Source organism: Hydra viridissima, unplaced genomic scaffold, assembly GCF_058129835.1.
Source record: "Hydra viridissima isolate aposymbiotic clone 2 unplaced genomic scaffold, HvirCarnegie_v1 scaffold_6, whole genome shotgun sequence".
Classification (NCBI taxonomy): Eukaryota; Metazoa; Cnidaria; class Hydrozoa; order Anthoathecata; family Hydridae; genus Hydra; species Hydra viridissima.
The window spans coordinates 5385163-5408334 of NW_028324305.1; the positions used below are offsets into that span (position 1 = coordinate 5385163).

Consider the following 23172-nt stretch of genomic DNA (forward strand, 5'->3'; position numbering starts at 1 on the left):
TCATTCACTAGTTAGTGTTTTTCATGCAATAAAACAATGTTCAAAAAAAGGGTAGCATTCATGTTGATACAACTCTAAACTAATGCTAACATTTGTAAATTCTTGAAAGTTATTATAGAAAAGCGTGACGCTATAAATTTTACTCCCTTGTCATAAGCGCCTCGATAGCTTTCGCCTCGATTTGTTTTTGCCAAATAAAGTTTGGTATTTTCCCCCTGTTGAACTTTCTCATAAAATGCATTTGTTTCGAGAATAGACTTATTTATTTAATAATTAAGTTTATATTTTTAACAAATATAAAAACACCCCGATGCAAAACAAATTGTGTGGGCAAAAAGTGAACAAACGGTGGACAGTACGATCTTTTTAAAATTGATAAAATAAATGTTAATGCCACTTTCACATGAAATTGCTTCTTTTTAGTCAATTGATCAAGAGATAAATTTCATTGTTTTTATCTAATAATTGCTAAAGGATTGATTTTGGAGGTAATTTTTTGAACTTTCTAAATGCAACTTTTACTTTCGTTGTTTTAATGTAATTTTAGATTTATTAAATTTGCTAGTGAAAATAAATTTTAACGAAAAGGCACCTTCATACCTCCAGTCAATTAAATAATTTCTGCTCTCTATATTTTTTTTTTTCGGTTTAATATATTTTTATAGTGAATTTTCAAATTTTTTTTTTTTTTACAAAGTTGCTGCAATTTAAATTTCGTTTTTCTTTTACATAGTTGTTGTATTTTAAATTTATACTAATGCTAAAATAGCAAAGTATCTTTATATGATGTAAAGTCAGAGAAATTTGTTCCTCTTAAAATATTTTTACTGATCACGTGGTTCCAGTTATATTAATAAAAAGCTTAAGTTAAAACCAAAAAACTTTTAACCGTCACAAATTATTGATATAAAACTTTGGAGGCTCAAGCAAAGTTTAATAAAAATCATTAAATTTATTGTTTCTTTTAAAAGATCGATTTAAAAAATTAGTGTAAGCCATTAACATTTTCAGGTGCGTGCGCCTGATCAGCTTTTTGAAGATCATTTCTCTAACAATTAAACCAAAAAGCACACGTGTATCACAGTCTTAATTAAATTGAAATTTGATGTCGAAACAAGTAACCGGGTCATATTTTTGGGCAGTGACTCTTTGAAAATAATACGTAAGTTTGCAAACAAAAACAAAACGCTTCTTTACTTGGATGACATTAGGATTTAGCATAAGCCAAACTGCACCAACGCATTTTGAAACAAAAAAAACAAGGTAAACCGCGTTTAAACAGAAGATGTGAAAATTAAATCTTGCGAAAAATTTCGACAAAAAAAATTAATCCCATTATTACGAGTACATTAGCAAATATGTTGCACATAATGGAAACATAACCAATATTAGTCACAAAGTACAATGGATTTTTGCCAAACATCCATTTAATTGTAGAACGCCATTTAGCTTTTAATTCCGATATATTTGCTCAAATAAACTGACACAAATCCAAATCGTTTAACGGACGTTTCAGTAAGCCAAGATGAGTAAGTTTTTATACTTTCTTAATACCATTTTTTACTGTTTTTAAATCTATATTTCTAGATCTGTATAATAAACATAAGAAAGAGATCTTAAAGTTTTCTATCCCCTTATTTTAATGTTGAAATTCATTGTTTTTTTTTTTGTTTTTTTTGTTTTCTTCGTTATTTTTATCTTTTCCCGTGATGGTTTAGAGTACTAATGACCACCATTACATAACCTTAAAACTTTCAATAACCCTAGTTGAAATAAAAATTGTCAAATTGATAAAATAAAGGTTTGGAAAATATTTTTCAACAAATGAGTTTAAGAGGATATAAATATTTATTAACACCACCTAAAAAAATACCTCCTAATAAATTAGCTGAGGAGGGGAATTACAAAAGGAGGGGAAGTCAGAAAAAAGAAAATAATTCAAACAAAATGCTAAAACATATTGTTACAATTATAAGCAGAATAAATAACCATTTACTTTTATGGTTTCACATACAAAGTTGATTTTAACACCTTTAAAAATTTAGCTGTTTTTATTAATTGATGCGTTTCCTAACTTTGAAGGTAGCTGGTATCATAAATTAGTTTTGCAAATAAAGATTTTTCTTCAAAACAAATAATTTTTTATTTTCAAAATGGAAGTTTTCTTTATTTAAAAGATAGCGAGTGCATGATCATAAATTAATTTACATTAAACGTTATTTTATAGTATTAAATGAAAGTGAGGTTCTATAAAAAATGGAAGAAAAAAAAGTTAAACAAGGCACTAGTGATTAAACAAATTCCATCCATAATAAGAATTTTACGTAACTTTAAAAACCGATCAGCCGTAAATTTTAATAAAACTTAGTGCTACCAAAGTTTAACTCAATCCAGTGAAACTCGCAAACAACAAGTTGCCTTAGAGATCAAGTAAGATTAAAATATGGCTTTGTTTGCTGTAGATTTATCAGTTATTTATGATAAAACCTGTTTACGGGAGTCAGCTAAAGATGATTTAAATAGTTTAGGATTCCTTTTTTTTTTTTTTTTAGGGTTTTTGACTTTATAGCTTAATTCCTTTAGCGTACTGTTTTTTCTTCATCTTATTTCGCAGACTAAATTCTAATTCTTCGGCAGCATCCAAAGAAAGATAGAAAAATTTTTTCCTTACGAAAAAATAAGCTTGTTTTCTGATCACTAAATAAAGCTGACCTGCAAATATTGGTTTATACATGTGACCCTCCCAGGCGGCAAAAAAACTTCTTTTTACCAGTTTTAACTAAGATGGGTTTTCAGTTTTGGTTGTCTTAGTTACACTGGGCATGTCGCCTTTGGTATAAACTTTGGAGAGCTTCGAATTCTTTACAAAGTGCAATTGTATTTCAGATCACGTTCGATGCTTGGCTTTTAAAAAAATTGATTCGATTTTTAAACCTCATTCTAAAGGATTTTTCTGGTTAATATTGTCCATGTTAGCATCCAATTATGTTCCAATATTAAGTTTCAAAGAAAATACCACAAAAAGGCGGAGGTTAAATTAAAATAGATTGATAGGAGATAGTGTTAATCGAAAGAAAAAAGTGCGTCTATGGCATAGCATAGCAACTACGCCTATAAATTAAAATCAATTGTTCATTTGTTGTAACTATGGTAATTGTTTATCCAAATTTCGCATACCAGCAATATTTGTTTACTTACGCTCACAGTGTGGAATTTCTTCATGAAATTTTGAAAAAAAAATTGTAAAATTTAGTTTTTCGTTTCAACTGATCAATTGTAGTTTATTTAACTCGTATGTGAGCTGTGAGAATTATAATTTTTTAAATATGGCATTTAATAAGTACAACTATTGTAAATATTAGTTTCAATTTTTTAACAAAAAGAACTCTATTTTAATATTTTGCAAAATTTTCGTTTTCACCATCTGCATTTTTTTTTGTCAACAAAATCTCATTCATTCAGGTTTAAGATCGCGTTTCAAGTTTTTTTTTTCAAGGTTTCTTTTTTCTCCATTGCTCACTTTGAGTTTTTACAACTAATTTTTTCTCCATTGCTCACTTTGAGTTTTTACAACTAATTTTTTCTCCATTGCTCACTTTGAGTCTGTTTTTACAACTAATTTTTTCTCCGTTGCTCACTTTGAGTTTTTACAACTAATTTTTTCTCCATCGCTCACTTTGAGTTTTTACAACTAATTTTTTTTTGTTTACACTCTGATAACTTTTTTGTTTTTATTTCTTTCGTTTTTATGATATGTTGAACAACTCCTTTTCAACAATTTTTTGGATGATCGCCAAAATTTTCTTTGTCATCCAGGTTTTGAAGAATGCATTCGTAACGGAGACCTAATTGAACTAAAGAAGTTATTGCAGACCAATGGTATTGCAGTAAATTTAGGCACTGGTGATCTCTTAAATACACCTTTGCACATAGCAACGCGGAAAGGATATTCTGAGGCTGTTCGCTTGCTATTAGATGCAGGTAATTACAGATTAAAGAGGATTATTCAGGTTTTGCCGTTTCTCGTTTTGACGTCTAAAATTAAACTAATTTGTGTTGTAATGCGTTAACTTTATTATAAATCCTAATTTCGAATTAGAACTTTTTTTTTTTATAATAGACTTATTAGACAAATTAACTTTTGTTTTCTGCAGCGAAAAACGCAAGAATTGATAAACCACTAAAAATAAAAGTTTTTGACGGCAAAATAATACGCAGATGTCACTTTTTTCTTTTTACAAAATTATTTATTTTTCATTTAATAAAACGCTTTATATTTTTTTCCGTTAAACTTGCATGATGATAAAAGCATAATGTCAAATTCTCCCACCCTATTTTAGGTGCAGAAGCAACGATAAAAAACAAGAAAGGTTTGTACCCAACTCATGTAGCTGCAACATACGGGCGTTTGCAGTGCTTAAAGATTTTGTTAGAAAAGGAACCTAAATTGCTTAATACCCAGGATAAAAGTGGAAACAGCTTGTTGCATATTGCAGCCGCCAAAGATCATTTTGATATTGTACAATACCTCGTGAGTAAAAAAGTAGATGTGAAGCTAAAAAACAAAAGCGGTAATTTTGCTTGCCACAACGCTGCAGCTTGGAAACGAGAGGATATACTTAAGTACCTAGTTAATCTAAATGAAACTCCCATTAACGAATCGAACAATAATGGCGACACATTGCTTCACATTGCGTCGTCAAAAGGGTGCCTTTCAACGGTTCAATTTCTACTGTGCAAAGGAGCGTCTGCAACTTTTAAAAATCGTAACGGCAAAACACCAGTGCAAGATGCAGCTAATACCGAAGTTCAAAACTGTTTCCTGTATTTCAATCGTTATGTTTCAATTAAGAAATGGTAAGTGTAATGATGTCTTTAGTGATCTCCCTTTTTAAACTTCTACCCATAACGATCTCTTCAAGGAAAAATTTTAATTAAATTTATTATTAATAATCACATCTTTAAAATAAGTAACCAAACTCATCTATTCAAACTACGCTTCCAAATATTTTTCTTTAATAAGTTTATCTTACGTCTTTAAGCTTAAAATGTGACGATACTGTGGCTGCTGTCTTAGCTAACAGGAGATATGAAAATGGAAACACCACGCTGCATATTGTCTCTATGTTCGAAAATAACCAAAATGAAATCCGACAACTAGTTCGTCGTGGCTCTGATGTCCATGCCTTGAACTCGTCAAATCAAACTCCTCTTCACGTAGCAATTGTTTCAACCCACATAACAAATGCTGAAGCGTTAGTATCCGTTGGTGGAAATGTTAATGAGAGTGAGGCTGGGACTGGAAAAACCTTGCTGCATTTAACAGCCCAACTTAATATTGTAAAATGTCTACCCTTGTTTCTTAAGTTCAAAGCTTCTTTGAACCCGGTTGATAAAAGTGGTGAAACTCCATTAATATACGCTGCAAAGTATTGCTCCCGTGACGCGCTTCTCTTTTTGCTGAAAAATAACGCAGATCCAACAATCGAAGACGTAAACCACAAAAACGTCCTGCACCATGCAAACATGAATGTAATTATAATGGAAGATATATTAAAGTTTTGCCCGAAGCTTGTTGATATCGCAGACCCCTCTGGAAACACACTTTTAATGAATGCTGTAATAGACAATAATCACAGAGCAATATTTGTTTTACTCAGCTATGGTGCAGATCGCTATAAGAAAAATCCTTCTGGTAAAAGTGCGTACACCATGGCTGTCAACTCACTTAACAATGATATTATTTCAGCTCTTGAAAAGAATTACAAAGCAGTGAATTAAAACCTGTTTCTTGATTTCAAGAAGAACAATTAAAGAATTTGTCGAATCTTTGTATATTTTTTGGCTGGCGTTCGTTTTTATTTAAGTTATTTAAGTGCAGTTAAAGTATTCGAAGAAGGACTTTTCAGAATACATCTTCTTTCGTGTTATTAAAATTGATAATTAATTAAAATCTTTATTTGTTTTATTTATTTGTCATTGTAAAGACTCAGTTTTTTATATACATAAATAAGCTTTATATCTGTAATAATGATTATGGGAGTTTTACATTTTTAATTGCATTTTTTTAAATTATTAAGTATAATTTTATATGACGGTAATTTTATTAAGAAAAATTTTTTTATGAAACTTTTTTTTGTCGGAGCACTTCAATTTTTGTCCATTTTTAATCATTGGAAGTTATTACGTAATTTGCTGCTCCTATTTTTAATCATGGGAAGTTATTAGGTAATTTGCTGCTCCTATTTTTAATCATTGGGAAATATTAGGTAACTTGCTGCTCCTATTTTTAATCATTGGGAGTTATTAGGTAATTTGCTGCTCCTATATCTTGATGGTTTAATCGATCGTTCAAATAGTATATTGTGGCTAAGGGCTGAAGGGTTTTTTGTCTTTTTTGTGATAAACCGTTTCGGAAACTTCGGGGTAGGGGTTGTCCGCCTGATCTATATCCGTAATTTTTCAGAAAATTCTCTACTAGAGTTGCCCTGCACATTTTTAGACGATGAGCAAGTCATTATTAATTTTTTAATGCAGCTTCTTCGTCTTTTCAATAAATTAATTTACCGACTGATGCAGTTCAAAAACCAAAACGAACTCAAAAACAGGAAGAAATATTTAAAATGATTAAAATTCTGATTGTTTGATTGATTGATTGATCCTGAATGATTAAAAATGATTAAAGTCCTAGAGCCACTTTATCGGATACGAGACTTAGGATAAGCATATGAAAATGATCGTAGAGAAATCTCAGGTAGGCAGGCAGAAGTGAAACGGCTGAAAAAGTAGCCGACTGTAACAAAGAAACGTTTCACAGCACACCTAAACTTCCAGAATGAAAGAAAACGTAAACTTGAAGGTATTGTGGAAACTATTCGTAAAAATACTGATGGGAAAATCTATCTTTAATTTAGGCCGCTCTGAAAAGTGTAATAAGTCATAATTGATAATAGCAATTCGTCAAATCGCAATTTTAGCATCCGCTACCTATGAACGACGTTGTAACGAAGTCATATGGACGGTTAAGGCACTTGATCAACTTACAAAAACTTTGAATCGCAAATATTTCAAGCTAAAACTCTTCTCAGAGTACCTTTATTTGTTGCCTACAAACCACATTGAACCACATGAAAACTGCTACTGTTAAGCTTTACAAAGCTTAAAATTCAAACCATGAGTCCTTTCCATTAAAGAGATTTGCCCAGGCTACAATTAGCTCTTTAGAAAACTGCAATTCTTGGCCCCGGTGAAATAACGTTTGATTCAAATGATGATAAAGCAAAAGTTCCAATTGGACTAACTGCTGAAAAAAAGCAAGTAACCATGGTAATAAACATTAGGGTGTTCAAAACTAAAACCAAAAAAAGTTCTTTCCCATTCCATGGCTCCAAATGAGTCCTTTAAAAATGTTCTAGAGCTCTATCATAACTGGGAGTGATAAACTTGTAAATTTTATTAAGCCGATTCAATTACAGTGTAGTTACAATTAATTCACGGTCATTATTGCAAAAACAATTTTAAACTTTAATGGTAAGACTGATTTGTTTTTCTTCCAATTGTACATTTGTGTCCACCTGGTGTTTTGGCTGTCTCGCTCTTTTCATCGATTGAATACAATAAATGTTTGAATGAAGTAAAATTTAAGAATGATGTTTACATTTTTTTCGTTTTCCTTTTTTTCAAAAAAATTCCACAAAAGGATATTTTGAAGGTGATCTTGATGTCTGACAGCTGCTATAAAATCTTGAATGAGATTTATGCTCCTTTCTACAGTATCATTAACAGCAGATATGTTTTTGATCTATACAATAAACTTCTGCAGTTGAGGGTGGTCGAGAGCATCTACAGTGCTGAGACTATTAGCTCAGAAATCATCTTAGGTAGCTCTTTGGTCTCTCCAATTTGTTTATTTGATTTTTTGCTGAACTTCCTTTGTCTCTTCGAACTCAACCAGACCTAGCACCATTTGTAGCTTTGTTTCAACTGAGACCTTTTATTTTCCCAAGGATAACACACAAAATTGGGGAGTTAAGTACCAGGTATGGTGTTCCATGCTCAGAAGCGATTCTGATCTCCTTATTGACCTTTCTCTAAGCATAGGCGGTTTGAATAGCTTTCAAATCATTATAAAAAACTTTTCAAGAACCACAGAATATAGCAAATTAAAATCAACAGACTTGCATCTTTTAGCTGCAGTATCTCCTTTTCTTTCATGACATTACTGATATCTTTGGTCATATAGAGAGTAAGGAAGTAAGTAGCATCTGCTAAAAATCTTTTCTTACAGCTGGCATCAGGCGGATGTAGCTTGAAATCTAGCATTTCAGCATCAAGGTAGAAGGAGGCTAGCTAATAGACTATTCCATAATAATTCCTTGGAAATATCATAGCAGTAGTTATATTTGTAAAAAACCTCTTCGCTTTTACTGCAAATGTGTGAAAAACACAGCTAATCTTTATATCATCCCTTAGCCAATCCAATTTACATAAATTATTCTCTTCACTAACATTCTCACTGGTTATCTCACCGATAGGATTCTATGAGGAAACCTTCCTCTAACTTGGAATACTTAACAGGAATGCAGTTCCTGTTCAGAGACAACAATTTCACCAATTTATTTTATTTTTAAATGAAGTTTGACGATTTAAAATCTTAAGTTCGGATTTAGATTTCGGATTTTAGCATTCGGACCATAAAGTTTTTCAAAATCGATTGCCGTTCTCAAACAAACTACTTTTATAGTTATTTTGTTTTTTTAAAACTTATTTTGTTTTTATTTTAATACTTATTTTGTTTTTATTTTAATACTTATTTTGTTTTTTTTTAATACTTTTTTTTTTCTTTTTTAACATCAATTTAAATTGATTTATAAAACTCCTTAAAATGATGACAGTAAAAAAAGTCAATTTCTACAACTACTATTATAAATATATTATGTAAGCATATACTTTTATATAAGCGATATTTTATTTAAGTAAAATATTGGTGTTTATGCAGTCAGAAAACCGTGAACTAAGTCTAAAAGATTGGTTCAAAAGGCTAAGGTGAAGAATATGAAACCAACTTTATGGCCTGGCCAATAAACTGGTCTGTTGTAAAATGTGTAATATTTTGTCTTTCTTGATATTTATAAGTAAATCTTTGATCCATTAACAGTTAAATTCTTTATGTAAATGTTATAAGTAAAAAAAGATACAAGAAAATAAGTTTAAAAAGAAAATACTAATTGTATATCATGTAGCTGGCTAACAATACTTAAGTATTTTACTGTATAAACCTAACTAGTACAGGACTAATTATCATTATGTTAAAATTATGTTGTATAACAATTATACTTTGTATTGTATTTGACTAAAAGTAAAAAAATATACAATCTTCACTTAAGGAGTTAAATTATTCTTTTTTTTTTTAGAAGAAAGCTTAACTTATATCATAGTTATTAAATATGCATTTGTGTGTGTGTGTGTGTGTGTGTGTGTGTGTGTGTGTGTGTGTGTGTGTGTTAAAAGTTTTAATAAATAAATGGTTACTTTTTAATAATGAATAATAAAAGTATTCAAAAATAAATTTTAAATTTATTTTACTTATTCAGTTTTTTTAGGTAAAATAGAATCAAATACAAATGTGAGAATGTCTAAAGAAGAATTAAATACTCGTCAAAATATCTTACATGATTTAAATCAACGAAAACAACAACTTTTACAGCAGAATGCTGTAAATAATCAAACTGTGTATTCCAGAGTGCCTAAATCAGATATACGTTTAGAAAATAATTACCAGTCTCCACTAACAAGAAGATCTGCTCTTGAATATGCCTCAGCACATTCCTCAGGTTATTATATCACTCAAGACTCCCAATATGGGAATCATATTCTACCTGTTATTCCAAGACTTGAAGATAATTGAATACTAGGATTGTTTGTATCCAATATTGATGAAAAAAAATTGTGTAAAATAATTATTATGAGTTTTAATATTTTCTGGATAATCCTTTATATATATATATATATATATATATATATATATATATATATATATATATATATATATATATATATATATATATATATATATATATATATATATATATATATATATATATATATATATATATATATATATATAATCAGATAAGATTTTTGAAGTATTTTACCTGATATTTCAATTTCTTTTAGCCAAATAATGTCATTATATCAATTAGGAAGAAGGCTGTTAAATGGAAGGAAGACATTGATGGTTAGTTTATGCATTATAACTGTTTAAAGAAAACTTGAAGTGAAAGTGAAGTGTTTAAAAACAACTTTTTAAAGGGATTTTTATTTAGAAATTTTCTCAAGTTTATCTGAAGACGTCCCCATTCAGTTTTCAAAATAAGTCAGTAGTTAGTGCTAAAGAGCCTTTTATGGTTAAGATAGAAGCTGGTAAGAAGTATTCTTGGTGCTCATGTGGTCTTAGCCAGAAGCAAGTATGTAACATATGTATATATTGTTGATATAAATATATTTATCATATTTTTGAATAAATTTTGTATTTCTAAGTATATCTGATAAATCAAAATACTTGACTTGCATATTTAGTTTATTAATATGCTTCTGTTTTTAATTTCTTGTTGCCATTAGGCACATGTTAAATCATTAACCATTTTATGTGTAAATTATCCTTTAATACTTATCCGACATCTATGTTATATTTAACATATCTAATTATCTATTAACTATCTAATATAATATTTTAAAATAAGATTATAATATTTTTTTAGAAATTAAATTAATTTTTTTTTAAATATAATATTTTTTTAGAAATTAATTTTATTAATGAACTTTAACCTATCAAGTAGTTAATGAAATAAAAAAGAAAGTATGCAATTATTCCTAAATATTTGCATAGATGTTAATGAATGTTTATTTTGCATATATAGCCATTTTGTGATGGAAGTCATAAGAAAACAGAAATGCGTCCCCATAAAATGACAGCTGAAAAAGAATATGAAGCATGGTTTTGTGGCTGTAAACAAACAAAATCTCCACCTTTCTGTGATGGCTCACACCTTGAAGAAAATGTTCAAAAATGTGCATTGGGTTCAAGTGTTTCTTAAATGACCATAAAAAGATTCATGTTTCCTGCCGAGTTTGCTATTACTAAAAAAGTCATATTGGTTTATTTGAATGATTTCTTCATATATATTTGAACAAACAATTTCTGAAAGTTGCATGAAATTTTTAAATTTTTAAATCATTTTGTTGTAATCTTCTTTAATTGTCAATACTTGTGTTTTTTACCTTGGGCAAGTTTGCAGAATGTTTTTTTCAAGTATTGAGTTGCATGTGTTGGAATGTGTAAAATAATAAACAGCTTGTTGAGGTGGATAAAATCATTTTTTATATAGTTTAATTAAAATTTACTTTGCAGTTTCTTTTCTTTTTAATCTATTTTTTTAATAATATTTTCACTCTTCTTTTCATCGTATATTCATGTTCTCTGGATATTTTATTATGTCATTGTTCATATCCAGGTCACAATCCAAATTGTTGGACGCTGAAACTTTTGACAAAGGTTTTTTTTGTTTTTTGTTTACAAATTAGTAATGCACTAGTAAAAATTACTAGTCATTTATGATACTGTAATACAAAACCTTTGATGACATTTTTTAAAACAGAATTAAGGATTGTTAAACTAAAGTCAATTAATTTTTTGGTTCGCTAATATCGAGAAAATATCTAGAGAATAAGCACTCAAAGCTTAAGATCGAATAGGCTCGTGTCGAACTTCGAATACTCGCATGGACACATTTTCCGAGCTTCTTTGAATTTTCAATAAGCTCGTCGCTCAAGCTTCATTCAGCATCCAATGTTTTGCACGATCAACAATGACCAGTTTAAAACTTTTTTTTTCTGCTATCGTCATCTTTTTTAGGCCTCAGTTGTTATTTCAATTAGTTTCCAGTAAACTACAAATAAAATTGAGTGCCTCAAACAAAGCTCCATATATAATATACGTTGTATAATTCAAGTTATGTAACTATTGTAGATATAATCGATACATACTATGCTCTAGCTGATGCCGCCAGTTAGAAAATAAGAATACATATTTTAATTCGTATACTTATATTGATATATATATTGATGTTTTTATGGGAATAATGACAATTAACACTTAAATTGAATTTAAATACTGGTCTTTTAATGCTGGTAAATTTACATATAGCTGCAAATTACTTTTATATGTTCAGAAATGTACACCGGATAGTCTTGTGAGTGGATTCATGACTACGGACCAAAAGTCCAGATATAGTCCCTCAATGGCTTCACACCCTTACAGGACTAACATCAAGTTAATAAAAATACGACCCTATCAAACCGTTGCATTTTTAGAACCAAGAATCATCCAATAAAATTTTTAAGGTTCCAATAAAATAGTTTTTTTTTTTTTTTTGATTTTAGTGTATACCACTTACGTTTTTACATAAATTTTTAATAATTATCTCAAAAATAATGACTTATCATAAATAAATATATTTATAAATAATGATAAGACACGTGAAAAATAATTTTACGAAATCATACTGTAAAAACAACATTCAGAAGCGTCTAGAGAGGGGAGGCGTGTGTGTGTGTGTGTGTGTGTGTTCATCCTCTCGAGGGGCCTGCATGTATTTAATATAAACCATACATGAATTTAAGTCGAAAAGTTAAATTGAGAGATTTTTTTAAATCCTTGAAAATGAGAATAAAAAAAGTTTTCTTCTGTTCTCACTTTCATTGATTTAAAAAAATTAATTTTGTTTAATGAGTCGTTTATGATAAGTTTGAAAAAATCTCCCTAAAGTAAAAGAACAGTATTTCTCCAAAGTCAAAGAACAGCATGTCATGAAAATAAAAGTGCGTTGTATGTACGCCCGAGTATATGCGACATGTAAGATGAAAAGAAAAATATCATATAACAGAATTTGTACTCACCAAAATAAATTTGTACTTTGAGATTTTATACAGGTGACGATTGCTTTCCTAATTCTGTCTGTGGGAAAGGTTGGCCCGATTTGGTTTGAAAAGAATACCGGTAAGAAAATAACCAGTTATATACCAGTTATATAACCAGTTCTTTTCCAGAAGTTAATGACATCAGTAAAATATTGCCTTATACTGGAGCATTGAGGAGCAGATCTACATTCAATATGTAGCTGTCAAACATGAGAAGCTCTGGAGGTATTAGAAATCACCTTTACATTTTTGCTAATGAAAAGTTAAGTTCTGGAACCTTACTCTTGCAGAGTGAATCGCATTTTTACCATCGATCAATGACACGTGATGGCTGCTGAAAAATGTTTAAAAGTTTATGTAAATTTGCTGTATTTAAACTCAATTTTTATAAATCAGTGCTTTCCGTTAAATTGTCTCAACTTGTATTTGATTTATGGTCTTAATTAGGCAAACCTATGTAAAACAGACTTTTTATGTAATGAAGCAAGAATCGAAGTTTTAATCTGTTCCAGCTTAAATAAGAGTAATTTCTACTGAAAATGAAAGTGAGTAGGGTTAAACTACAGGGAACAACAAATGATGACACAATCAAATTTAACCCTTAAGTTTTTGGTATTATCCAGCTCAAATGAGAACAATTCTCTGTTGAAAATGAAAGTGAGTAGGGTTAAGCTACAGGCAACAACGAACGATGACACAATCAAAACTAACGCCTTAAGTTTGTCATACGTTATCAATAAATAGACAACTATTTTTCTATTTATTAAGAGATATGTAAATATATCTATTTACAAATAGATATATAACTCCAAAATCTTGATTCAAAAACCAAACGGAAAAGAACGTTGAATAAGAACAAGAAGCTTTAACAAATTTGTGTAAGAAAAGTTTGTTGTATAAGGGAACTTTGATTTTGTCAAAAACAAATTAAAATTTTATGTGCGAATCTCTGCTTTACGACCGGTAAAGATGAGTTTTAAGAAAGAAAAATCCAGTTCTTGCAGTTAAAAACAAATTAAAGTTTTATGTGTAAATCTCTGCTTTACGAAAAGAAGAGTTTTGAGAGAGAAAAATCTAGTTTATGCAAATTATCTTCTTTAATCTTTTTTACGTGATCTTGTTTCTTTGTTCTGTTTTACCATCCTTTTTTCTCGAATTTGATAATTGGCGCATTCCCTCATACGAATTTTAATTAGCGCATTCTCTCATACGAATTTTAATTGCTTTCCTTTATGAGTTTGAAACTTACAACCTATACAAAAAGTTTAAAAGTAAAAAATTTGAACATTTTAATTTAAGTAATATTAAATTATAGTGATTTGAAGGACCATTTATATTTTTGTATTATCAACTACTTAAAGAGCCAACCAAACATAACCATCGTGTGTGTCTTACAGATGTTAAATATATAAATAAAGTATACACATATAAATGTGCTATTGTTTTTTCTGATTTTATCTTTTATTACATATATTATATATATATATTTTTTATATATAATATATATAAAGTCAGCAAAAACTATAACACGTTTCGTTTTTCTCAAAAAATTACAATTCACTTAGGAACCAATAAAAATCGAAAAGACTAGACGAAGAAAAATAAATAGCGGAAAAGAAAAAGCGTTCTTTAATTTAACAATTTAATCATTTTGTTTTATGAAATTTTTAAACTTACGAATTGGAAAAGAAATCCTAAACGTTTGTTATATTTTTAAAACATTTTAAAACATTCATCAATTAAATTCAACGCGTAGTTAATTTTACCGTCCCCCGTTCTAATCTTATTTGAAGACGAAACAAAATCCCCAGTTAATTTGCCGAAATGAAGCTTATTTTAAATGTTCGTTTATGTTTTTATCAACTTTTATACGAAGTGTTGTGTTGCTACCAGTTTTAATCACATTTTTGAAAAATAAGTTCATTTGTAAAATGATTTGATACATGTACAAAGCTTTCACAGTAATAATTTCATGATAATCCTTAGGTATCACAACAGACAGTTTAATAGACTGTCCGAATTGTAGACAAAACTTAAAGCTATTTCTTCAAGAAAGAAATGCTCTATAAAGGAAAAGCTTTACTTTTTTTTCTAAAAGAGAAATTTTATTGTTTCTCAAATAATAAAAGTTCCATTCTTTTATCTTATTTTCATTTCTTTTCTTTTCTTTTTCTTTTTTTCTTGGTTTATATAAAGTTAATAGAAATAAATTCTTTTAAATGAACATTTTTTTCAAACGCGCAAACAACAAGCCTTTAAAGCCTCTTGGTACATCGTAAAAAGAATAGAAAAAAAGTTAAGGGGAAAAAATTATAAAAACAAACAGCTGGCAGAACAGGAGTAGGAAAAAACATCGTGTATAAGAATCATGAATAATTTAACGAAAAATTAAAATAAAAACAGAAAACAGTGCTTCTTATGCGATCGCAGGTTTGTATTGTTCGGCTGAAGGAATAAAACCATAGAGCTAATTTACGATTGAAGACAAGTTACTGTCTTCAATACTCATGGGGATATGTAAAATAAATTTATTAAACTATGCGTGACTTTTCTTCGAATTTATAACTTGCTTTCCCATTTCACTTGTGTTGAATCGAAGTTAAAATTCGGCAAAATTTATGCATATGGATTGGTTTAGAAATGTTCCCTATGTCATACGTAATCAAGCAAATCAAGCAAATCACGTAGCTGATCAACATAAACAAGAACCATTTGAGGCTTCTAGTGAGTCTCAAGTCGATCAAACACTTTTAACAATAAAAGATTTTACCCATAAAAACGGGAATATAAATCGCATATCTCCGAACTCAATACCTGAAGAAGGCTTAATTTGTCCGTTGTGTGGGGAAATCTTTAATGATCCTAGAATACTACCATGTTTACATTCTTTTTGTAGAAGATGTATTGAGTATACAATAAACCCACGGTCAACTACATTGACATGTCATCTTTGTAGAAAGGAAACAAATTTAAACGTAAGTTTCATTAAAAAAAACTTAAATTAGTGTGACCAAGGTTTTGATCGAGAAAATATAGTAACTATGAGCGAACTCTCTTAGCTAAATTTTTTAGGATTTCTTTTTCATATTTTTTTCGCAGAAAGTTGAGTTTTAAGTTTAAGCAGAAAGTGTATTATAGTTTTTTTTAATGACATCTATCATCATTTCCGTCATCATAGCAAAATGGGGTTTTGAATTTTCCTCCAAACTTTGTGGTTAACAACATATTGGATGTTGAAGCAGTCCGAAACAGCGCCGTAAGTCCCGTGTTGTGCACTAGTTGCAACGAAAAACAACCAGCAAATTCAAGATGCTTAGACTGCATGGACTTTCTTTGCCCAGCATGCCACAACGCTCATGGTAGAGTAAAAGTAACCAAAGATCATCAGGTAAATAAAACTTTATTATTCTTATATATTTAATTAACTCAATTATTTTCCTTTTGGAATCCAAATTATAGTATAAACAGCTAATTCATTTTTAATACGTTCAGATTTTGACATTGGAACAATTAAAAAGAAGTGACAATATTGCATCTTTACTTCACCGTCCGGTATTTTGTCAAGTACATAATGGAGAGAAAGTAACGTAAGCATCAATAGAAATCTTATTTGAAAGAAAGTTTAATATTTAAGTAGTGTTACTCACAAAATAGAGACATTTATTAAAAAGGGTAAACTATTTATTAAAAGGTCTAAATGATAGCGCGTTAAACCCCGCTTTATCCTACCGGTACACATGAAAATGTCAAATTTTGCAAGTTGCACCTTTACTGAACGTTTTTATTTTAATAAACAAAACCGTTCAACTATCTACAACGTAAAAAACTTCAGTTAAATAATTGAAAAATGTTTTGTAATTCAGAAATAAAAAAAATCTCCAATATATATTTTAAATAATTAGATCATTAAACCCAGTCCATTAGTGATGTCATCAGTCTCTAAGTCCATTAAACATACTGATTTTGCACATTAAGCATAAGATTTAGATATTCATTCTATAATTATTCATTCTATATTCATTCTATAATTATTCATTCTATATTCATTCTATAATTATTCATTCTATATTCATTATATAATTATTCATTCTATTTTCATTTTATATTTATTCATTCTTTATTAATTCTATATTTCTTCATTATATATTTATCTATTCTATATTTAATCATTCTATATTTGTTCATTCTATTTATATTTCATTATATTTGTTCTTTATATATTCATTCTAGCTTTGTGATTTTAAGTCAGATGTTTTTTAATGATGCCATATTTATTTCGCAGATTAAAGCGATAATAAATTTCATTGCCCTTTTTGTCTATTTTATTTATCTCTATAATTTGCACAACGAACGATTTAAATTAGAAAATTTATTGTATTAGAAAATACGGCCAGTTTGACTAGTGGCGTTTTTTGGTAAAATCACTAAAATATACGCAATATGACGCTTCATCAATATTTTCCAAACTCTTTCCGTAGCCAGAGTCGAACTACGGTCTGTGGTGCCCTGGGAAAAATTGGGATTTGGTGCCCCAGCAATAAAAATGGGGTTAAAAATGCTTGTTGATAAACGTTTCTTATGCGGTTAAAATAAGGTATTCAAGACTGTCAAATTATCGTTGCATTTGTTACATGATTGAGAACTTCGTGAAAAACCGCTCTTGAAGAATATTTTTTACTTTTAGGACCAATTTAGTACTTCTTTAAAATTGTAATGGTTAATTTTTCAAACTTAATGTAAAGTTACAGATCTTTCAATTTATAAGGCTCGAGGAATACCTTTAATAAAAAATACATTTTACATACTCGGCGTATGTATAGTTACTACAAATACAATAGAGGTAAATATAGACTAAACCGCATAGAACTAAGTACAGCTTTCATCAAACTATAAGTTTATATGTAATTGCAGTATACAGTACATATTGTGTATTTTCTGATATACTGATACATAAAGCGTAGGAGATAAATAAAATGATATATAACTATTATTTACAACTTACCCACACCCCAGTTAAAGTTGTCACTTCTATGAAAGAACATTTTTGAAGCTAAGAGTTTTTCATTAAACTTGCGAATAAATTATCAATACATTCGTGGTAGTTTTCTAACGATTTTTTTAAAATGATTTTTTCAGATATTACTGTATTACGTGCCAGCAAAGTATCTGTCGTGAATGTATCATTTCGTCACATCACCAAAATCAGCATGAGTTCATACTTATTGATCAGACCATCGAATCACAAAAAAGGGATATAGTATCATTAAAAGAAACTATTGAACAAAAGCTTCCTGCGTTGAGGGAGGCAACAAGCAAACTAAATGAAGTTAAGAGAGAACTAGAGTCGAGGTCGGAGAATATTATAACGGAGATAGAGATTCTCATACCCAGGCTCATAAAAGCGATAAAGGAAAAAGAAGCACAAATGTATGAAGAACTCTCGGATATTGTGAGAGACAAAAAGATGATACTAGACAAGCAACTTCAGCAGTTAAACAATGAGTTGAAAAGAGTAGAAAACATACACACTTTTACGGGTAATTTTCATAGTTCCTTGATTATTAATTTCTGGCTCAAGTTGGCTTATATTACAAAAAGTAATGCAAGAATATATTCGATATGTTAATTGAACTTCGTGTTTGTTTCAAATGTTATGTTAGAGTTTAAGCGTCAACTTATAAAATACGTTATTTTTTAAAGAGCATGTCTTAAAAAGTGGAACCAATGCTGAGATTCTTTCTTTAAAGTCAGCCGTATGCGACAAACTTGATGAACTAACTAAAGCACAGTACCCTCTCCTATCTGATGTTAGCAACCGAATCCACTGCGACATCAATATTGACGCTATCATCTCAGCTATAAATAATTTCGGAAGGTTTTCAGTTGAAGAAGAGGAACTTTTAAAATGCTTTGTCATAGGAGACGTGTCTACGGTCATAAAAGGACAAGTTGCGCGAGTAACTCTGCTAATTAAGTATGCTTCTTTCTGAACACTTTTAATTTGGATAAAAAGAAAAAGCAGCAAAATGCTTTAAATCAGCGCAATTCTCCATATTCAAATAATGGTAATTGATATAATCATTCGCAATATATTTCAGAAATCAATTTGACATCGAAACCACTTGCAAGATGGATGATATCGAGTGTGAAGTACAAACTCCTGCACTTGGAATTCTCATACCAGAGGTAAAAAAATATGATTGAACAATAAACGTATTACGTAAGGAAACGCGCGAAATATTCCCTCAGAAAAAATATTTATTTTTCAGCTTCGTGAAAAGACGCACGGCTCGTTTTTGCTTACATTCCGAACATACCATGTGGGACTTCACAAGGTAAAAATTTTTTTTTTAATTTGTTACTTTTTTTTTTTTTTAAATTGCACGCCAGACTCAGAGATTAACAAATCAAAAAAACTTTTCAGCTTACAATAAAATTTCAAAAGAAGCACGTAGCAGGTAGTCCGTTCTCGATACAAAGTATTAGCAAAAATGAAAATGATTTTGATACGCCAAGTAAAGAGCCACTTTTTAATCAACTTGAAGTTAGCGATTCCAAAATGAAACTTAATGCCACAGATATTGATGACGAATCGTACTTTCCGAGTTCCCATTCTAACAACTTAAACAAAGCACAGAATGGCAACATTACAGTTGCAAAATCTCAAACGAGCAGCAAACTTAACGTATTTATCAGGGGTGAAAAAAGCGGTGGCGAAAAAAGAGTTCAAGTCGAATTTATCACTCCCGCAATACCCAGCCCAATATCGGAAGAAAAAGAAGAGGAAGGATATCAGCAAACACCAAACCAAGTCGTTGTTATTGAACGTTCTTTAGAAGATTTCCAAATGAAGGAGAAAAGAATTGGGAAGCTTGTTCGTTCTGTTGGGAGTCGAGGCAAGCTAAATGGTGAATTTCATGGCTTGTTCGGTGTTGCAGGTGATCATTTAAATAAAAGAATTATAGCAACGGATTGTCATAACCATCGAGTACAAGTATTCGATGAAGAACTGAATTTTCTGTTTACATTTGGGAAAAGAGGTTCTGACGATGGACAATTTCAAAGTCCAACGGGTGTTGGTGTTGGCCCAAACGGCGAGATTGTCATTTGCGAAAGGCTTAAAGATAAAATACAGGTAAACACTTGTTTAACAAAATTTTCTTGGGACAGTTACCAATTTCTATCCAATTTTTCTGGGGTACTTTTTTAGGTAGAAAATGAATGCTATTGGTTTAATCAAATAATATGTAAGAACAAGTATTTGTTGTAGTCGAAGCAGTGTCTTGCATCTGGGTTGAAGTTAATAATTAACATTAAATCTCCATTAAATCTCTAGTTGTGTTTCACATTTATTTTCTGAACTCATTATGTTCGTCTTTTAATTTTTGCGAATTTATGAAAATCATTGTTAGTTTGAATGAAGGAGTCCCTGAATTATAGCCCTAAATGTTTTTTTCTTTTTAGATGTTTAATAGCGAAGGCGTCTTTCAAAGGCGCTTCATACTCAACGAAATGAAGGCGTCAACTTTGTGCGTGGATATTTCTGGACGTATCATCATTGCTGATTACACTAACTGCTGCATATATGTATTAGATCCGATTTTAGGTTGTTTAAGAACCAGTCTAATTTTTAAAATATCTTAAATATCTCTAAAAAAACCTCATTTTATATCTGTAAATTAAAATTGTAAGATTGATAGGATAACATCTTGTTTATAAATGTTATTCTAAGGTTGATATGGTTGCAAAAAAAAAAAAACAAACACTTTTTGAACTTTGTCTAAGTAAATAACTTCAAAAACGTTGGATTTTTTTAAACTTTTCCATTTCAGAGCGCTGGTCAAAGTTCGGGCAATTTGGACAAAATGAAGGAGAATTACAATACCCTTGTTACGTTACCACAGATTTAAAAGGAAATATCTACGTCTCTGATATGAACAGCAACAAGATACAGGTTTGGAAACTTGCTTTGATATACCTTAGGGGAGTGGTAGAAGGGAGAAGGGTGTCTGTATGAGAAGGGATTAAGAGGAACAACAGTTTGATTTATCATTTTGTTTATTTCATCTTTTTACAGAAATATGATTCAGAAGGAATATTTCTCAAAAGTATTGGTTCAAAAGGTAACAAAGAGGGTGATTTTCTACATCCAACAGGAATTGCTGTTGACATAAAAGGAAGACTTATTGTCGCAGATCGAGATAATCACAGAATTCAGATCATTCAAAATGACGGTGAGGTTTATTCATCTTTTGGATCAAAAGTCGGAAATGATGAAGACTTGAATGATATTCACGGACTTTGTGTTCTTTCCGACGGAAGCATCGCCGCGGCCGATTTGAAGAACAACAAGTTGCAAATATTTTTATTAGATTGAAAAAATTCATTTGTAAAAAGTTGATTTTTTAATCATTTTGAAAACTACACGGGAAAAACCACAGAGGTCCAATTTCACAAATTTTCTAATTTTCATCCTTTTAATCAAGTACTTACCTATTACTTCTGAATGTGTGCTTACCTATTGCATCTGACAATATACAAGTGAAAAACCACGGTCATCTATAATCATTAACATTTATCATTAAAGACTACTGAGGTTTTCTGAAGTCAAACACAAAACTCTAATCTTCTCAAAAGTTGAAAAAGTTATCAACTGCGAGTCTTCCCCTGTAGCCTTCATTTTAAATGTCATTGACAACTAAGACATTTTAATAAAAGTAACGAAAAAAGTTATAATCAGTGTCAGGTGCTTGCTCTGTTATAATGACGCAGCTGGCCATTATTATATTCAATAGTGTATATACATTTTTTTCAGAAACGATATTATTTAAGTCTTGTTTACTCCTTGTTTTAGCGTTTAACTCGATAATATACCTAGATAAAAGGCGGTATGAAAGATAATAAAGTTTTCAATTTTGAACGTTTCTGAATATTAAGAAATCGACGAAAACAATCATAATTCTATTTAGTTTTTTAAATGAACGGTTAGATATCAGCGGTTAGATAATGGAATGTTTAATCGATGTTAGCATGCAATGTAACGGCGATATTGATTTTTTGATGCCACCCTAAAGCCGACGTGAGATGACATCAATGCCCACTGAGCGAAGCGTTCGTAAGACGATCCAAGAAAATCAGTTCAATTGGTTGGAGAATTGCGAAAATTGGTTGTAGAAATGTAAAAAATACAGAAGCAACTGTGTGGGAACTGTAAAATAGCATCTGCGATTGTTCAGAAGATCTCCCGTCAAGAAATCATTATTTTCCTATTGCAAATTAATTGCCAAATTGAGTTTGTCAAACGCCATCTTGACTGGACATCAAAAGATTGGGCTAATATTCTTTGTAGTGAAGAGTAAGTTTATGTGTGGATTTGATGAAATAAAGTAAATTCAACAGTCTATCGGTTAAAGATTTAATTCCAAGTATCAACTTAAGACTGTTGATGTTAACTATCTGGGACTGGGACTTCAATCGCAAAATAATTGGTCTAATTCACCGTACTAAAAAATCTCCTTGACCAATGAAATCATTGATAGGGTTAAGCTTTTTCATTTACTTTGTAGTCGGATATCACTCCTTGTTACAATATTCAGAATTTCTAGACTAAAGTAATGAAGGGTTTCCATACATACGATTAATAAAAAAATTTTTTTTTTTTCAGATTCATGTACCAAAGTCACAACACGGTAGTTTAGTTTTTCATGCTACAAACTGCTATTGAATGAGCGATATCTGGTAAGTAATCTCTCGCTTAAGAGCTTTCTGAGATGAAACGACATGCAGTTTTCTAAAACAGAGCGCATTTAGTCTTTAATTTTATTGTTTTTTATTTTGGTTGATTTGTTTTCTTTGGCTTCATTTGACTTCTCTACATTTGACTTCTTGGGTATTTTTAATACCTGATAAAACACCCGAGAAATCATTTGAAAAAAAAAAAAAAAAAAAAAAAAAAAAAATTCTAGTAACCTTAATTAGATTGCACGAAACATTGTTAAATTATTTGATGTTAAGAATTTCGATGTTGTCGCCAACATTTCAAAGCCTCTTGAGAAAATAAAAAGTTCAACATATAAAGTTTCTGCTTTTGTCGTCGTCGTTTTTTGTATTAACAATTAAAAATATTAAGAATTTTTAAAAAGGTGTTTAAAGTCTAAAAGTGTTCATTTAAGTCATATTTATACGCAAAAAGTT

At 30.0% G+C, this 23172-nt stretch overlaps 4 protein-coding genes across 5 annotated transcripts; all 4 read left to right on the forward strand.

The window, feature by feature from the left end:
* Positions 1–1272: 1272 nt before the first annotated feature.
* LOC145189993 (ankyrin repeat domain-containing protein 16-like) lies at positions 1273–6124 on the forward strand. Its single transcript, XM_080066735.2, has 4 exons — positions 1273–1529; positions 3817–3981; positions 4341–4857; positions 5043–6124. Exons 1-4 carry the CDS (start codon positions 1526–1528, stop codon positions 5779–5781), a joined length of 1425 nt encoding a protein of 474 aa, XP_079922861.2. The 5' UTR covers positions 1273–1525; the 3' UTR covers positions 5782–6124.
* A 3437-nt stretch (positions 6125–9561) lies between these two features.
* On the forward strand, positions 9562–9907 carry LOC145189688 (SOSS complex subunit C-like). Its single transcript, XM_080066340.2, has one exon. It carries the CDS (start codon positions 9632–9634, stop codon positions 9905–9907), a length of 276 nt encoding a protein of 91 aa, XP_079922466.2. The 5' UTR covers positions 9562–9631.
* Positions 9908–10112: 205 nt separating this feature from the next.
* LOC145189687 (CDGSH iron-sulfur domain-containing protein 3, mitochondrial-like) lies at positions 10113–11402 on the forward strand. The gene is made up of 3 exons (XM_090091940.1): positions 10113–10237; positions 10326–10466; positions 10920–11402. Exons 1-3 carry the CDS (start codon positions 10184–10186, stop codon positions 11094–11096), a joined length of 372 nt encoding a protein of 123 aa, XP_089948066.1. The 5' UTR covers positions 10113–10183; the 3' UTR covers positions 11097–11402.
* A 4000-nt stretch (positions 11403–15402) lies between these two features.
* LOC145190066 (E3 ubiquitin-protein ligase TRIM45-like) lies at positions 15403–21374 on the forward strand. Of its 2 annotated transcripts, none has more exons than XM_080066821.2 (11): positions 15403–15953; positions 16157–16366; positions 16471–16565; positions 18115–18515; positions 18679–18952; positions 19077–19164; positions 19248–19313; positions 19403–20113; positions 20443–20584; positions 20811–20932; positions 21056–21374. In XM_080066821.2, the coding sequence occupies exons 1-11, from the start codon at positions 15597–15599 to the stop codon at positions 21353–21355; spliced, it is 2766 nt and encodes a 921-aa protein (XP_079922947.2). In that variant the 5' UTR covers positions 15403–15596; the 3' UTR covers positions 21356–21374. The 2 variants fall into 2 exon arrangements, with proteins under 2 accessions (XP_079922947.2, XP_079922948.2); XM_080066822.2 differs by having other exon boundaries at positions 20443–20565.
* Positions 21375–23172: the final 1798 nt, after the last annotated feature.

Bases quoted from the DNA above. Each gene is read 5' to 3' on its own strand.
- LOC145189993 (XM_080066735.2), top strand. The intron at 3,982-4,340 runs GTAATTACAGAT...ACCCTATTTTAG, and splicing joins TCGCTTGCTATTAGATGCAG to GTGCAGAAGCAACGATAAAA. The intron at 4,858-5,042 runs GTAAGTGTAATG...TACGTCTTTAAG, and splicing joins TATGTTTCAATTAAGAAATG to CTTAAAATGTGACGATACTG.
- LOC145189688 (XM_080066340.2), top strand. From the start codon at position 9,632: ATGTCTAAAGAAGAATTAAATACTCGTCAAAATATCTTACATGATTTA.
- LOC145189687 (XM_090091940.1), top strand. From the start codon at position 10,184: ATGTCATTATATCAATTAGGAAGAAGGCTGTTAAATGGAAGGAAGACA. The intron at 10,238-10,325 runs GTTAGTTTATGC...ATTTTTATTTAG, and splicing joins ATGGAAGGAAGACATTGATG to AAATTTTCTCAAGTTTATCT. The intron at 10,467-10,919 runs GTATGTAACATA...TTGCATATATAG, and splicing joins GTGGTCTTAGCCAGAAGCAA to CCATTTTGTGATGGAAGTCA.
- LOC145190066 (XM_080066821.2), top strand. From the start codon at position 15,597: ATGCATATGGATTGGTTTAGAAATGTTCCCTATGTCATACGTAATCAA. The intron at 16,367-16,470 runs GTAAATAAAACT...TAATACGTTCAG, and splicing joins AAGTAACCAAAGATCATCAG to ATTTTGACATTGGAACAATT. The intron at 18,516-18,678 runs GTAATTTTCATA...TATTTTTTAAAG, and splicing joins AAACATACACACTTTTACGG to AGCATGTCTTAAAAAGTGGA.